The following is a 15,749-nucleotide window of genomic DNA, read 5'->3' as shown; positions in this document are numbered from 1 at the left end:
TGCTTAGGTGAAAGTATTGACTTTAAAGAGAACATTTTTTTGCCTGGCCAGGCAGTGGCACAGTGGATAGAGCATCAGACTGGGACGCGGAGGACCCAGGTTTGAAACCCCGAGGTGGCAGGCTTCAGCGCTGGCTCATCTGGTTTTAGCAAGGCTCACCAGCTTGAGCCCAAGCTTGCTGGCTTGAGCAAGGGGTCACTGGGTCTGCTGTACCTCCCGGTCAAGGCACATATGGGAAAGCAGTCAATGAACAACTAAGGTGCCGCACAAAGAATTGATGCTTCTTATCTCTCTCCCTTCCTGTCTGTCTGTTCCTCTCTCTGTCTGTCACACACAAAAAAGAGAAAACATTTTTAAACAAGTTACAACTAATTCAAAGGTATACTGGGCCCTGTCCAGACAGCTCGGATGGTTAGAGCATCGTTCTAAAGCAGATGTTGCCTGTTTGATCCCCAGTCTGGGCACATACAGGAACAGATTGATGATCCTGTCTCTCCTGTTCTCCCTCCCTTCCTCTCTCACTAAAATAAATAAATAAAATAACTAATTAATTAATTAATTAAAAAAAACCATGTTGAAGAAAAGTATATTGGTTCACACAGTGGAAAGAACACTGCATTGGGACAGAACACAACTAGAAATGTTGGTTCCTGGAGCAAGCACTGACTATGCCTCCTTTGGTAATGCATTATGTGGCCCCCAGGTGAGTACTAGTAGCAGATGGCATTACTAGCAACACCAAGCATTTTGTGGTTTCCTCTTTTAAATTTATTCTGGCTGACTCAGTTAAACTCGTTTGTCTAAAGACTGCTGAAGGAGATCTGACAATAAACGCAACCAATTAAAAACTTCACAATCTGCAAAAGTAATTTTTTAAAAAATGCTGTATCATCTGAATTTTAGTATGTGGGAAAAAGGACTGGCCAATATGGTCCACTCTGATCTTAGGCTACAAGTGACCTTGGTTCTATTTCTAACTTAAAATAGCAAATCCAGCCTAACCAGGCGGTGGCACAGTGGATAGAGCATAGGACTGGGATGCCGAAGACCCAGGTTCAAGACCCCGAGGTCACCAGCTTGAGCACAGGTTCATCTGGTTTGAGCAAAGCTCACCAGCTTGGACCCAAGGTTGCTGGCTTGAGCAAGGGGTTACTTGGTCTGCTGAAAGCCTGTGGTCAAGGCACATATGAGGGGGCAATCAATGAACAACTAAGGTGTCGCAACATGCAACGAAAAACTAATGATTGATGCTTCTCATCTCTCCATTCCTGTTTGTCTGTCCCTGTCTATCCCTCTCTCTGACTCTCTGTCTCTGTAAAACAAAACAAAACAAAAAATAGAAAATCCACTACTCCCCCATCCAGTCTTAAATTTTCACATTTATAAACTAAGGTACCATTTGAACTTGAAAATGCCATAACTCTAAGTTAAGATAAAGTTACAGTGTAACATCACAGCAACATCGTGGTTGCTTGATATGTTGAACTGCATCTGAAATGTCCTTGGGTTAATAAATATTATTAATGGGTATGTTTCAATCTACCTCAAAGGACTGTCCTTAAAACTGAGTTATTATGTTCACAAAGAACTTAAGACAGTGCCTGGCATGCAATAACTATGCAATAAAGTAATTTTATTATTTGATTATAGCAAAAACAAGTATAATAATTTCTTGGGCTTTGGTCTAAGGCATTCTTAGTTCTCAAACAGCTCCAATGTATCATTATTCAGATCAAGCATCCTATAATGACTCTTCCACAAAACAGTAAGAATAGCTAACATTTATAAATAATTACTATGTGCCAAGTACTGTGCCTAGGTTATCCCATTTGATCATCACAGCAGTTTTATGAGGAGGTATCAGTTTTGCTCCCATTTTGCTGAGGCTTAGAGAAGTTACATGCCTCGCCTCAGCCACATAGTAGCAGAACACATTCTGCTCCTCAGTTCACATTGTTTGTTAGATTCCTCAAATGAGTGAGGTCATATGATATTTTTCTTTCTCTGCTTCGGAAAGCCTGATGCTCTTTAGGAAGTAATGTTATGGATCCCTTAGGATTCCAATGCCAAAACTCTCTCAAAGGCAATAACCTAATAAGCTAGATCTTATCAGTCTCAAGTTTATAAAAAAAATCACAATAACACAATTTTAACAACAATGATAATAACTAACACTTGCTGAGGTTTTTTTTTCTATGCCAGGTACTACAGTTATCCCCAATTTACAGAGAAGAAAACAGACAATAAACTTGTGGTGCAACTGAGGATACTGCTAGGCCACACTATTTACCCCAAGAAAGTGGGGGGCTGGGTAATTTTGAAGAAATCTACCAGCTCCTTCCAGGGAAGAGAAGCAAATAATTTGTGCTATCCTGAAATCAGACAAGTTTTTTAGAGGAACACAGTGAGGTAGAGGCACAGCCCAAAATTAAGCAGCCAAGGAGGTCAAAGCCATGCATTGTTTATGATCAGTTAGGGGACCTGTGGGCAGTTGGCCCAGGCTCAGTGCGCACCTGCTGAGCGCGCGCTTCTTGGTCTCCTTGGCACGGACCTTCCTCAACAGGTCTTCTAGCTTGCTCGATTCCTCAAAGTGAACCCCGAGGTCCTCATCTTCAGCTACACTGATGATATCTCTGTAGAATAAGGATATATCAAAGCCTCCATGTTTCTTCAGGTGCAGCAAGTCGAGGAAGATACCTGGGACAAGGAGAGACGAAAGTGAGGGGAAGCAATTTTCAACAAGAATTTTTTTTCAGTTAAGCTCAAATATCCTTTTTTCATTTTTTTTGACAGAGTCAGATAGAGACTCAGAGAGGGGGACAGATAGGGACAGACAGTAAGGAAGGGAGAGAGATGAGAAGTATCAATTCTTTGTTGCAGCACCTTAGTTGTTCGTTGATTGCTTTCTCATATGTGCCTTGACCAGGGGGCTCCAGCCGAGCCAGTGATCCCTTGCTCAAGCCAGCGACCTTGGGCTCAAGCCAGTGACCATGAGGTCATGTCTATGATCCCATGCTCAAGCCTGCAACCACACACTGAAGCTGGTGAGCTTGTGCTTAAGCCGGATGAGCCCACAGTCAAGCTTGCAACCTCAGGGTTTCAAACCTGGGACCTCCGCGTCCCAGTCCGATGCTCTATACACGGTGCCACAGCCTGGTCAGGCAAGCTCTAATACGCTTTTTTTTTTTTTACAGAGACAAAGAGTGTCAGAGAGAGGGATAGATAGGGACAGACAGGAATGAAGAGAGATGAGAAGCATCAATCATTAGTTTTTCGCTGCGACACCTTAGTTGTTCATTGATTGCTTTCTCATATGTGCCTTGACCGTGAGGCTACAGCAGACCGAGTAACCCCTTGCTCGAGCCAGCGACCTTGGGTCCAAGCTGGTGAGCTTTGCTCAAACCAGATGTGCCCGCACTCAAGCTGGCGACCTTGGGGTCTCGAACCTGGGTCTTCCACATCCCAGTCCAACGCTCTATCCACTGCGCCACCGCCTGGCCAGGCTCTAATATGCTTTTTAAAGTTCTGAAAGAACTAAACATTTTATTAACATTTCAGGAATTAGAGAAAGCAGCTATAAGGGAATCAGCTCCTATAATGATTTCAGACAATGTATTCAAGTAACCACCATTCACTGTAGCATTAAAATCAAGAAAATCTGCTCTAGCCATGGCTAGAGAGATTGGTTGGTTAGAGTGCTGTCCCAACACACAAGGTTGGGGTTCGATCCCCAGTCAGGGCACATACAGAAACAAATTGATGCTTATCTCTCTCTCTTTCTCTCCCCCTTCCTCTCTCTCTAAAATCAATACATTTTTTTTAAAAGAAAGAAAAGACGCCTGACCAGGCAGTGGTGCAGTAAATAGAGCGTCGGACTGGGACTCAGAGGACCCAGGTTCAAAGCCCAGATATTGCCAGTTTGAGTGCAGGCTCATCTGGTTTGAGCAAAGCTCACCAGCTTGGATCCAAGGTCGCTGGCTTGAGCAAGGGGTAACTCGGTCTGCTGTAGCCCCCTGGTCAAGGCACATATGAGAAAGCAATCACTGAGAAACTAAGGTGCCACAACAAAGAATTGATGCTTCTCATTTCTCTCCTTTCCACTCTGCACTCTGGTACTCTCTCTGTCTCTGTCACAAAATAAATTAATTAATTTAAAAAAAGACTCCTGTTTAAAAAAAAAAAAAAGAAAGAAAAGAAAAGAAAATCTTCCTCAAGTAGTGTCCTTTAGACTGCTAGTGCTTTAGTCCTTTAGGCCTGGCCATTTTCACTGAGAATGTTACACAGGTGTTTCCTCTGGCTTCACTTTATTCTTTCCTTTTACTCTGAATAGTGAAAAGCAAATGTTTAACATCAGGTATAAGGAAGCAATAAAATTAAGTGCCAATTTAAAGGAATGAGGAAAATGCCAACCTGTGTCACGGAGATCCCCAGCTTTGGTTCTGGCCCGGCTGGCTTTGGCACTGTCATTGCCATGGGGGTCATCTTCATTGGTAAAAAGCATGATCCTCTTATGGCTCATCTTGAACTGGACATCGCTAAAGAGGTTGGCACAGACCCACAGCACTTCACTCAGTGAGTAGTCACATCCATAGCCAAGCTGGTCTTGGAAACGTTTCTTTCCCTGCTGCCCTTTAAACTGTGCAAGCTCTAACACTCGTTTAGCGCCTGATGGGAGACAAGGAGTCAAATTGGCAGAAAAGTCAGAGCAGTGTCAGCAGACGCCTTTACAAGGCCAACAGGAGGACTGAAGGTCCCCCATCACCCTAGAGTTGTTTAACCCATAGAGCAAAAGTCCATCTCTCAGTAAGGACCCCCTAGTGCAGGAAAGCATACTCTTAGTCAAGGTGTCCTCTGCTTCCTTCTCTGACTCTTTGTTCAGGATTTTAACCTTCTCATGTAAGAGAAAAGTTAACCTTAGAATACCACTGACCTGGATTATCCAACTCATGTAAGACATATATATTTTTGAAATTCACTGAGTTTTTGTCCTTCTCAGTACCATAGAACACCACTGCCAAGAGATCTCGATCACTGCTTATGATTTTATTGGTGTACACACTCTGGATACACTGGAAAAATAAAAACACAAATTCAATTAATGTTTAACTACTTACCACTAAATTTAAACTCTGTAAGTGCCTGGCACATAGTAGGTGCTCAATATATATTTGCTGAATGTATAGATGGCTTTAGAATAAAGTATGACCTGTACCTTCAGGAAATTCATGAATTAGTGAGCAAGATGGGCATATATATTATGCTATAACAAAAAGCAGAGTTTAGGCCCTGGCCGGTTGGCTCAGCTGTAGAGCGTCGGCCTAGCGTGCGGAGGACCCGGGTTCGATTCCCGGCCAAGGCACACAGGAGAAGTGCCCATTTTGCTTCTCCACCCCTCCGCCACGCCTTCCTCTCCGTCTCTCTCTTCCCCTCCCGCAGCCAAGGCTCCATTGGAGCAAAGATGGCCCGGGCGCTGGGGATGGCTCTGTGGCCTCTGCCTCAGGCACTAGAGTGGCTCTGGTCGCAACATGGCGACGCCCAGGATGGGCAGAGCATCGCCCCCTGGTGGTCAGAGCGTCGCCCCCTGGTGGACGTGCCGGGTGGATCCCGGTCGGGCGCATGCGGGAGTCTGTCTGACTGTCTCTCCCTGTTTCCAGCTTCAGAAAAATGCAAAAAAAAAAAAAAAAGCAGAGTTTGGTAAGCATAAAATAGAAGTACAAGTAGTCCTTATAAAAAGTCAGAAAATAATAACATGTATATACTCAAGAAGGAAACTGCTATACAAGAAAAGCCCAGAAATGAAATCAGAAAACCTAAATAGTAGTTTCACTGGTATCACTTAATTAGCTGGGTTTGGACAGATCACTTGATCCTTCCTCAAGTAGCTTGATACTAAGAAATGTAATTTACATTTATAAAATAGTTATGTGTATAAAGGTTTACTAACTACACTGCTCACAAAAATTAGGGTATATTTTATCACTTTATATTCATTTTGAGATATCCCCTAATTTTTGTGAGCAGTATATATGTGAGCTGAAAATAAGCCTATAACTACTAACATCATCTTTTTGGGGTTTTTTTGGGTTTTTTTTTGTATTTTTCTGAAGTTAGACGCGGGGAGGCAGTCAGATAGACTCCTGCATGCGCCCAACCAGGATCCACCTGGCATGCTCACCAGGGGGCGATGCTCTGCCCATCTGGGGCACTGTTCCATTGTGGCTGGAGCCATTCTAGAGCCTGAGGCGGAGGCCGAGGAGCCATCCTAAGCGCCCGGGCCAACTTTGCTCCAATGGAGCCTTGGCTGCAGGAGGGGAAGACAGAGACAGAGAGGAAGGAGAGGGGGAGGGGTGGAGAAGCAGATGGGTGCTTCTCCTGTGTGCCCTGGCCGGGAATCAAATCCAGGTCTTCCACACACCAGGCCGATGCTCTACCGCTGAGCCAACCAACCAGGGCCTAACATCATCTTTTGAAATAAAACTTGCTTAATTACACAATTAAACACATTATTATTCCAGGAAAGGTCTAGCTATCTATTTAAACTAATGTCAGCATCTGATAATTCAGTGTCTCATAAGAGCTGCTTAGTTCTGGCAGCCTATTTAATTCTGAGGACACTGACAAAATTAAGTTTCTGAATCTGCAAAGCTGAGGAATAAACCAACCATGGTGAATCAATCCATGTCCTGCCTGAGCCTCTAACCAGCCTTCCTTCATAGCAATTCTCTCGTTAAATGAAGAACTTAGAGAATGATATTCAATGACAATAATCTGCATGGAAAGTAGTCATTTCTATAAATACATTCATCTATTTTTTGAGCAGTCTATATTTACAAAACTTTGGTGAGGACTTTTAAATTCCAAATAAAAACACATACACAAAAGAAAACTAAAACAGAATTTAGAAAACGTTTTCTTCATTGCTCTTATCAAATATATATTTTTTTAATTTAAAAATATTTAATCTTTTTTTTTTCTTTTTTTTTTTTTTCAGCAGGTGAGTTGTTACACATTCCTTAGCGGATTCCGACTTCCATGGCCACCGTCCTGCTTCTTATCAAATATTTTATGCTCATCCGTGAATGTTTCCCTTATTCACTATACAATACTACAGTTCTTTGGGGTTCTTTAGGCATCAACAGTTCCATGAACCCTTTGAAACTACATGTAGAACTGAGAATGTATCTTTTGGGGGAGAGCGTTCATAAGCTTACATCACATTGTAAATAGAGGTCCACAATCTGTAAAAGGTTAAAGCAATGCTCCTCTAAGAGTGACCTCCAAACCAGCTACCTCAGCAAGCTACCCGGGAGCTTGATGGAAATGCACATTTTTGTTCCTGGCTCTAGACCTACAGAATCTGGGGAAAAGCCCTGCAGTCTGCGTTAACAAGCCTCTGTTGGTAATTCTGATGTAGGTTAAAGTTCAAAAACCATTGCTCTAAAGTAAAGAGTTGTTTTATGTTGGTGTTTTCTTTTTTTAGAGAGAGAGACAGGAAGGGAGAGATGAGAAGCATCAATTCATAGTTGCATCACTTCTAGTTGTTCACTGGTTGCTTCTCATGTGTGCTTTGACTAGGAAGGTGGGGGCGGTGGCTCCAGCTCAGCCATTGACCCCTCACTCAAGCTAGAGACCTTGGGCTCAAGCCAACAACCTGGGGGCTTCAAGCCAGTCACCTTTGGGCTCAAGCCTGCAACCTTGGGCTTCAAGCCAGTCACCTTTGGGCTCAAGCCTGCAACCTTGGGCTTCAAGCCAGTCACCTTTGGGCTCAAGCCAGTAACCATGACACCATGTCTTTGATCCCATACTCAAGCCAGTGACCCCACACTCAAGCTGGTGAGCCTGCAGTCAAGCCAGATGAGTCCATGCTCAAGTTGGCGACCTCGGGGTTTTGAACCTTGGATCTCAGCATCCCAGGTCAATGCTCTATCCCAGTACTACCTACCACCAGTCAGGTGAGGTTCAATAATTCTTCTAACATCAGACAGTTTAGAAACGGTAGAATTAGGATCTGAGTACCTGCTTTTCATTTGGTTGGGTATATACCTGGAAGAACTGCAGGGTCAGATAGTAATTCTATGTTGAACTCTGAGGAACTATCAAACTGTTTTCCACAGCAGCAGGACCCAGGTTCAAAAACCCGCGGTCACCGGCTTGAGCATAGACCCATCGGGGCTCACCGGCTTGAGCGTGGGGTCCCCAACTTGAGCATGGGATGATAGACATGACCCCATGATTGCTGGCTTGAGCCCAAAGGTAGCTGGCTTGAAGCCCAAAGTCACTGGCTTGAGCAAGGGATCACTCGCTCTACTGTAGCCCCCCAGTCAAGGCACATGTGAGAAAGCAATCAATGAACAACTAAGGTACCCCAATGAAGAATTGATACTTCTCATCTCTCTCCCTTCCTGCCTGTCTATCCCTATCTGTCCCTCTATCTCTCTCATTCTCTGTCACAAAAATAAAAAAATTGAAAAACCCAATAATTTCTGGAACTTCCTTCCTTCCACTATACTACCATCTCTATAGAAGAGCAGCCCACTTCTACTACCAGGGCTAATGCCAAAGGTAAGAGCAATGTATTCCTAGGGTCCAGGGTTCAAAATCAAAATAAAATGAGCCAGTTTTCCAACACTGCTACTCTTTTTAAGCTGCAAGTATAGCTAGCCAGTCTGGGAGGCTAACCAGCATTCATTATTCACAAAATTTTCAAAGAGTCCACATTTTTTAAAGTGGTATCAATACTTTGGAGAGAGAGGTTTATTTTATTTTTTCAAAATAAAATAGTAGTGGCCCTGGCAGGTTAGCTCTGTTGGTTGACTGTTGCCCCAAAACAAGGTTGCAGGTTTGATCCCTGGCCAGGGCACACACAGGAAGCAGCCAATGAGTGCACGACTGAGTGGAACAATAGATAAATGCTTCCCTTCCCTATCCCCTCTCTCTCCCTACCACTCTGTCTCTCTAAAAATAAAAATAAATATAAATTTAAAATAATTTAAAAATATAAGTAAAGTAAAAAAGTAGTCTTACCTGGATGCTCATGTCAAAAGGAGTCAATTCATCTTCAACTTCCGATTTAATAAACATGGCCCTAGAAGCATCAACCAAAAAAATCAAACTATCTTTTCCTGAATATGTATATTCTCCTATAGGGAAAAAAATGGAAGGAAATGTTTGCCCTTGTGTTCATATTTATCATGCTTATTATTTACATAAAACAAATAGAGAAAAGCCCATTAAGCAAAAATATAACTTGATAATTATAAACACCCTTAAAACTATTACCCACACTGAATCTTTGTCAGTCACCCCAGAAGCCCTCTCCGTGTACCCTCCAAATTAGAACACCGGCCTTGGCCTGATGCTCAGTTGGTTAGAGCGTCCTCCTGATATACAAAGGTTGTGAGTTCAATCCCAGGTCAGAACACGTATGGAACAAATCAATGTTTCTATCTCTCTCAAGCTCTCCTCTTTCCTCTCTCTACAAATCAATAAATTTTTAAAAAGTAGTTAAAAAGAAACTACAACATCCACTCTCCTCCCAAGAGTAACTACTATCCTGACTTCACTTCCCTATTATTATTATTTTTTTTGTATTTTTCTGAAGCTGGAAACGGGGAGGCAGTCAGACAGACTCCCGCATGCGCCTGACCGGGATCCACCTGGCTCGCCCACCAGGGGGCGATGTTCTGCCCATCTGGGGCGTCGCTCTGTCGCGACCAGAGCCACTCTAGCGCCTGGGGCAGAGGCCAAGGAACCATCCCCAGCGCCCGGGCCATCCTTTGCTCCAATGGAGCCTTGGCTGTGGGAGGGGAAGAGAGAGACAGAGAGGAAGGAGAGGGGGAGGGGTGGAGAAGCAGATGGGTGCCTCTCCTGTGTGCCCTGGCCAGGAATCGAACCCGGGACTTCCACATGCTCTACCACTGAGCCAACCGGCCAGGGCTGCTTCCTTTTTTTTCTCTATAGTTTTATCATCCAATTAAACAGTCCTAAACCCTAATTTTGATTTTTTTTAAATGTTTTTTATTTATTTTTATTTTTTTGCATTTTTCTGAAGTTGGAAACGGGGAGGCAGTCAGACAGACTCCCGCATGCGCCCGACCAGGATCCACCTGGCATGCCCACCAGGGGGCGATGCTCTGCCCATCCGGGGCGTCGCTCTGCCGCAATCAGAGCCATTCTAGCGCCTAAGGCAGAGGCCACAGAGCCATCCTCAGCACCCGGGCAAACTTTTTGCTCCAATGGAGCCTTGGCTGCAGGAGGGGAAGAGAGAGACAGAGAGGAAGGAGAGGGGGAGGGGTGGAGAAGCAGACGGGCGCTTCTCCTGTGTGCCCTGGCCGGGAATCGAACCCGGGACTCCTGCACGCCAGGCCGACACTCTGCCACTGAGCCAACCGGCCAGGGCCTAAAAAATGTTTTTGAAGTCTCTTAATCCATAGATAAACCCTTCCATCTTCTGTCCAATAACTTATTTGTTGAAGAGCCAGGATGTTGTGTCATGTACAGTTTTCCACCTTCTTGATTTTGCTGACTGCATTCTTTCAGTGTAGATTAACATAGTCCTCTGTAGTTCCTACTGAGGACCCAAAGAGGCTTCATTAGATTCATGTTTTCTTTTTTTTGGCATTATTATATCATGTGTAATGTGTTTTTCATGTGTCTGGTTATCTCCCTTTTTTTTTTCCTTTCTTTTTTAACTGTTTTAATTTATTTATTTTAGAGAGGAGAGAGAGAGAGAAAGGGGGGAGGAGCAGGAAGCATCAACTCCCATATGTGCCTTGACCAGGCAAGCCCAAGGTTTCGAACCAGCAACCTCAGTGTTCCAGGTCGACGCTCTATCCACTGCGCCACCACAGGTCAGGCGGTTATCTCCCTTTTTGATACTGCTGTTTAATTCAATAAATTTAATTACCGATCTTTTATTAACCCTGGCCAGGCAGCTCAGCTGGTTAGGATTGTCCTGATATACCAACATTTCAGGTTCAATTCCTGATCAGGGCATGTACAAGAATCAACCAATGAATACAGTACATATATAAGTGAAACAAATCAATGTCTCTCTCTCTCCCTTCTTCTATCTCGAAAATAAATTTTTTTAAAGATTTAATTTATTGCTTTTATGGGGAGGAGAGCGAGAAGTATCAACTCAGTTGTTTCACATCAGCTGTCCATTGATTGCTTGTCATATGTGCCTCGACTTGGCAAGCCCAGGGTTTCAAACCAGCGATCTCAGCATTTCAGGTTGATGCTCTATCCACTGCACCACCACAGGCCACGCTAAAATAAATATTTTTATTTTATTTTTTCTTTTATTTTATTATTATTAATTTTTTAACAAGAGACAGACAGGAAGGGAGAGAGATAAGAAGCATCAACTCATAGTTGTGTCATGTTAGTTGTTCCTTGACTGTTTCTCATACATGCCTTGATGGTGAGGGGCACTCCAGCCAAGCTAGTGACCCCTTGCTCAAGCCAGAGACCTTGGGCTCAAGCCAGTAACCTTGCGCTTTAAACCCGTGACCTTTGGGCTCATGCCAGCAACCATGGAATCATGCCTATGAGCCCATACTCAAGCCAGGGACCTCAGGGTTTTGAACCTGGGACCTCAGCATCCCAGGTCAATGCTCTGTCCACTGTGCCACCACCTGATCAGGCCAGAATGGTGCTCTTAACTGACTGAGTTAATTGGCCAGGTCCAATAAATAAAACCTTTAAAAAAATCTATCTTAAGAGTATAAACTATGAAAAGAAAGAACTCTTATGAAAAAATTTTCACAATGTTGTTTATTAAAGTAAGAAATTGAAAATAACTACAATATCCAACAAGAAGTAAAACTGAATAAAATGAGTTATAAAGAATATATTTGGGCCTGACCAGGAGGTGGCGCTGTGGATAGAGCGTTGTACTGGGATGTTGAAGGACCCAGGTTCGAGACCCCGAGGTCACCAGCTTGAGCATGGGCTCATCTGGCTTGAGCAAAAACTCACCAGCTTGGACCCAGTGTCACTGGCTCCAGCAAGGGGTTACTCAGTCTGCTGAAGGCCCGCAGTCAAGGCCCATATGAGAAAGCAATCAATGAACAACTAAGAAGTCGCAACACGCAACGAAAAACTAATGATTGATGCTTCTCATCTGTCTCCATTCCTGTCTGTTTGTCCCTGTCTATCCCTCTGACTCTCTCTCTGTCTCTGTAAAAATAAAAATAAAAAATAAATAAAAAAGAATATATTTGCCTGACCAGGCAGTGGCACAGTGGATAGAGCATCTGCGTGGGATGCTGAGGACACAGGTTCGAAACCCTGAGGTTGCTGGCTTGAAGCCAAAGGTGGCTGGCTTGAGCAAGAGGTCACTGGCTCAGCTGGAGCCCCTCAGTCAAGGGACATATGAGAAAGCAATCAATGAACAACTAAGGAACTCTAACTATGAGCTGATGCTTCTCATCTCTCTCCCTTCCTGTCTGTTCTTGTCTGTCCACCATCCTCTTGCAAAAAAAAAAAAAAAAGAATAGCCTGACCAGGCGGTGGCGCAATGGAAAGAGCGTCGGACTGGGATGCAGAGGACCCAGGTTCGAGACCCCGAGGTCGCCAGCTTGAGCACGGACTCATCTGGTTTGAGCAAAAGCCCACCAGCTTGGACCCAAGGTCGCTGGCTCCAACAAGGGGCTACTCGGTCTGCTGAAGGCCCGCGGTCAAGGCACATATGAGAAAGCAATCAATGAACAACTAAGGTGTTGCAATGCGCAATGAAAAACTAATGATTGATGCTTCTCATCTCTCTCCGTTCCTGTCTGCCTGTCCCTGTCTATCCCTCTCTCTGACTCTCTGTCTCTGTAAAAGAAAAAAAAAAAAGAAAAGAAAAAAAAAGAATATATTTATGGTTACACCAAAAGATGTAATCATAAATAAGGTGAAAAAGGCAGATGAATAAGGGGAAAAAGGCAGAACATAAAATTATGTGTACATGTTTAAAATTGCTTTTGTAAGAAGACTGATGTAAATTAAAATTTAAAGTGTATATGCACTATGACAAGTATATAAAAAAATCAGATGCAAAAAACCCAAATATATGTAGTTAGGAAATATGTAAAATGAAGGTTTATGAAGGAAATACGTGGACCTGGCCAGTGGCTCAATGGATAGAGAGTCGGTCCAGTGTATGGACGGCCCACGTTCAATTCCTAGTCAGGGCACACAGGAGAAGCAACCATCTGCTTCCCCCTTCTTTCCTCACTTCCTCCCCTTTCTCTTCCCCTCTGGCAGACAGTGGCTCAATTGGTTCGAACTTGGCTCCTAGCTCTGAGGATAACTCTGTTGGAGTACATCAGCCTCAGGCACTAAAAATAGGTCAGTATTGTGCATCAACCCCAGATAGCGTTGCCAGGTGAGGATGCATGTGGGAGTCTGCCTTATTATCTCCCCTATTCTCACCTAAAAAAAAAAAAAAAAAAATGAGGAAATATGCAAAATTCCAAAATGCTAGTAGTAGTTGTATTTGATTACGGTAAACTTTCTCCATTTTTTCAATATTTTCTATATGTTTCTCAATTTTAAAAAAACTTTAAAGTTTTCTACCCAGGACTTATTATTATTATTTGACAGAGAGAGAGAGTCAGAGAGAGGAACAGATAGGGACAGACAGACAGGGAGAGAGATGAGAAGCATCAATTCTTTGCTGCAGCTCCTTAGTTGTTCAGTGATTACTTTCTCATATGTGCCCTGACCCGGGGCTACAGCAAAGCTAGTGACCCCTTATTCAAGCCAGCGACCTTGGGCTCAAGTCAGCGATCAAGGGGTCAGTTGTGTCTATGATCCCACACTCAAGCCAGCGTCCCCACGCTCAAGCTGGTGAGCCCACACTCAAGCTGGATGAGCCTGCAATTAAGCCAATGACCTCAGGTTTCAAACGTGGGTCCTCCCTGTCCCAGTCTGATGCTCTATCCACTGTGCCACCACTTGGTCAGATTACCCAGGACTTAAATTAACCAGTATGTAGACTACATGTACCCTTTATTTCTCTTTCTTTGTCTGATGTGTGTTGCTACGTTGGCTGAATATATACTCCCAACCTAGAGGTTAAGGTGAGGGAATGACACCTGTAACTGTGTTGCTAATGTACATTCCTTGGTTGCTGCAAGTGTTGCAGGGTGAAGACATTTTTATGCTGAAGTCCTAGAATGAATAAAACTACCTCCTTGGGTGAGAAAGAGGCTTACCTTAAGCCATCTCAGGTGACAAAAGATACCACTGTTCAGGGTCATTTACTGGTCTCCAAAGCTGTTAATCTACCAGTGTCCACCAAAAGTTTAAGGGTAGGAATGTCCCATAGACTAGACTAGGACATGAATAAAAGAGCCTAGGGTAGCTCTGCAAAGCTGAAAGGGAGAAAGGTATCTGATGTCTTCTGGGGAGAGAAGAGTAGGCCATTAAAAAGGCTGGCCCTGGCCGGTTGGCTCAGTGGTAGAGCGTCGGCCTGGCGTGCAAGGGGTCCCGGGTTCGATTCCCGGCCAGGGCACACAGGAGAAGCGCCCATCTGCTTCTCCACCCCTCCCCCTCTCCTTCCTCTCTGTCTCTCTCTTCCCCTCCCGCAGCGAGGCTCCATTGGAGCAAAGATGGCCCGGACACTGGGGATGGCTCCTTGGCCTCTGCCCCAGGCGCTGGAGTGGCTCTGGTCGCAACAGAGTGACCCCCCGGAGGGGCAGAGCATCGCCCCCTGGTGGGCAGAGCATCGCCCCCTGGTGGGCGTGCGGGGTGGATCCTGGTCGGGCGCATGCGGGAGTCTGTCTGACTGTCTCTCCCCATTTCCAGCTTCGGAAAAATACAAAAAAAAAAAAAAAAAAGGAAAGGACACCCAGCAGAGACAGGTAGGGAAAGTCTTCCACACATAGAACAGTGCATGTTCAAGTCACCTACCACCTGCTTCAAGGCCCTCCTCTTGTTCTTCTTCTTCATCACCCTCGTTTTTGTAATAAGACTCCCATCCTGACATGTTGGTAACTGCTGGCTAGGTGAAAGAAAGGTAAGATCAGGAACGAGCAAACTTAAACCTAAAAATATCAACCCTGAGATCTGTTCTAAGGGGTTGTGGTTACTCCTAAGGAATTTAGATGCTGGATCCTGCGGTCTCGAGAGCACTCAATAATTGAGACTCGGATAAAAAATAAAAAAAAAATAATTGAGACTCAGGTAAATGGGCTTGGGTATCATTCCAGCATCCAGCAGCCTCATCTTAGCTATCCCTTGAAAAAGGTTCCGTTTCACCTCCAGCACCATATGGATTTGAAGGATTTCCGCGCCGGGATACTCCGTCGTACCCATTTGACCCTATCACGCCCCTAAATCTCCCTCAAGTCTTCAGCCTGCCATGCCCACTAGGGTCGCAGGTGCAGGCGGACCTCCAAGGCCAGGTGCCGCCTCCCCCAGGAGGAAAGAACCGAAACCAGAGGCTGTCTCTATCCTCGGGCCGCACATTCCAGGCTGACCCTGCCCTATAGCGAGGTTAAGGGACGCGCAACACTGAATGAGCAATGCAGGACCAGGCCAGCCCAGGCCAGGCAGCAACAGAAACAGAACAGACACTTCCTGCCTACCTCAAGCACAGGGAAGGAATCAATTTGGTTTGTAGGTGGAGCGCCGCGCACGCGCGGATTCCAGTTCCCGCTCCCACTCAACGTCTACGTCATCACGCATAGTGCGCATTTTTTTCTGTCAAGCCGACACGCCCACTCCTACAACCTCCTTTCTACGCAAGTCCCTAA

At 44.6% G+C, this 15,749-nt stretch overlaps 1 protein-coding gene across 8 annotated transcripts in view; it reads right to left on the bottom strand.

Moving 5' to 3' along the window:
* Positions 1 to 15,749, bottom strand: part of XRCC6 (X-ray repair cross complementing 6) — a 223,839-nt gene that overhangs the window by 18,391 nt on the left and 189,699 nt on the right. For 2 of the 8 annotated variants that reach the window (XM_066358517.1, XM_066358524.1), the window contains exons 1-6: positions 15,582 to 15,661; positions 14,905 to 14,995; positions 9,025 to 9,140; positions 4,931 to 5,069; positions 4,411 to 4,665; positions 2,514 to 2,697 (exon numbers count right to left, since the gene is read on the bottom strand). In XM_066358517.1, coding sequence (XP_066214614.1) covers positions 2,514 to 2,697; positions 4,411 to 4,665; positions 4,931 to 5,069; positions 9,025 to 9,140; positions 14,905 to 14,980 — 770 coding nt within the window. In that variant the 5' untranslated portion in view covers positions 14,981 to 14,995; positions 15,582 to 15,661. Of the gene's footprint in view, positions 1 to 2,513; positions 2,698 to 4,410; positions 4,666 to 4,930; positions 5,070 to 9,024; positions 9,141 to 14,904; positions 14,996 to 15,581; positions 15,668 to 15,749 lie in introns of those variants that run through there. The other 6 variants (XM_066358519.1, XM_066358520.1, XM_066358518.1 and 3 more) reach the window with 5 other exon arrangements.

This window comes from Saccopteryx leptura, chromosome 1 (assembly GCF_036850995.1).
Source record: "Saccopteryx leptura isolate mSacLep1 chromosome 1, mSacLep1_pri_phased_curated, whole genome shotgun sequence".
In the NCBI taxonomy this organism is placed as follows: Eukaryota; Metazoa; Chordata; class Mammalia; order Chiroptera; family Emballonuridae; genus Saccopteryx; species Saccopteryx leptura.
The sequence above is the reverse complement of the archived record's forward strand: the minus strand, read 5'-3'. Positions and strand labels throughout refer to the sequence as shown.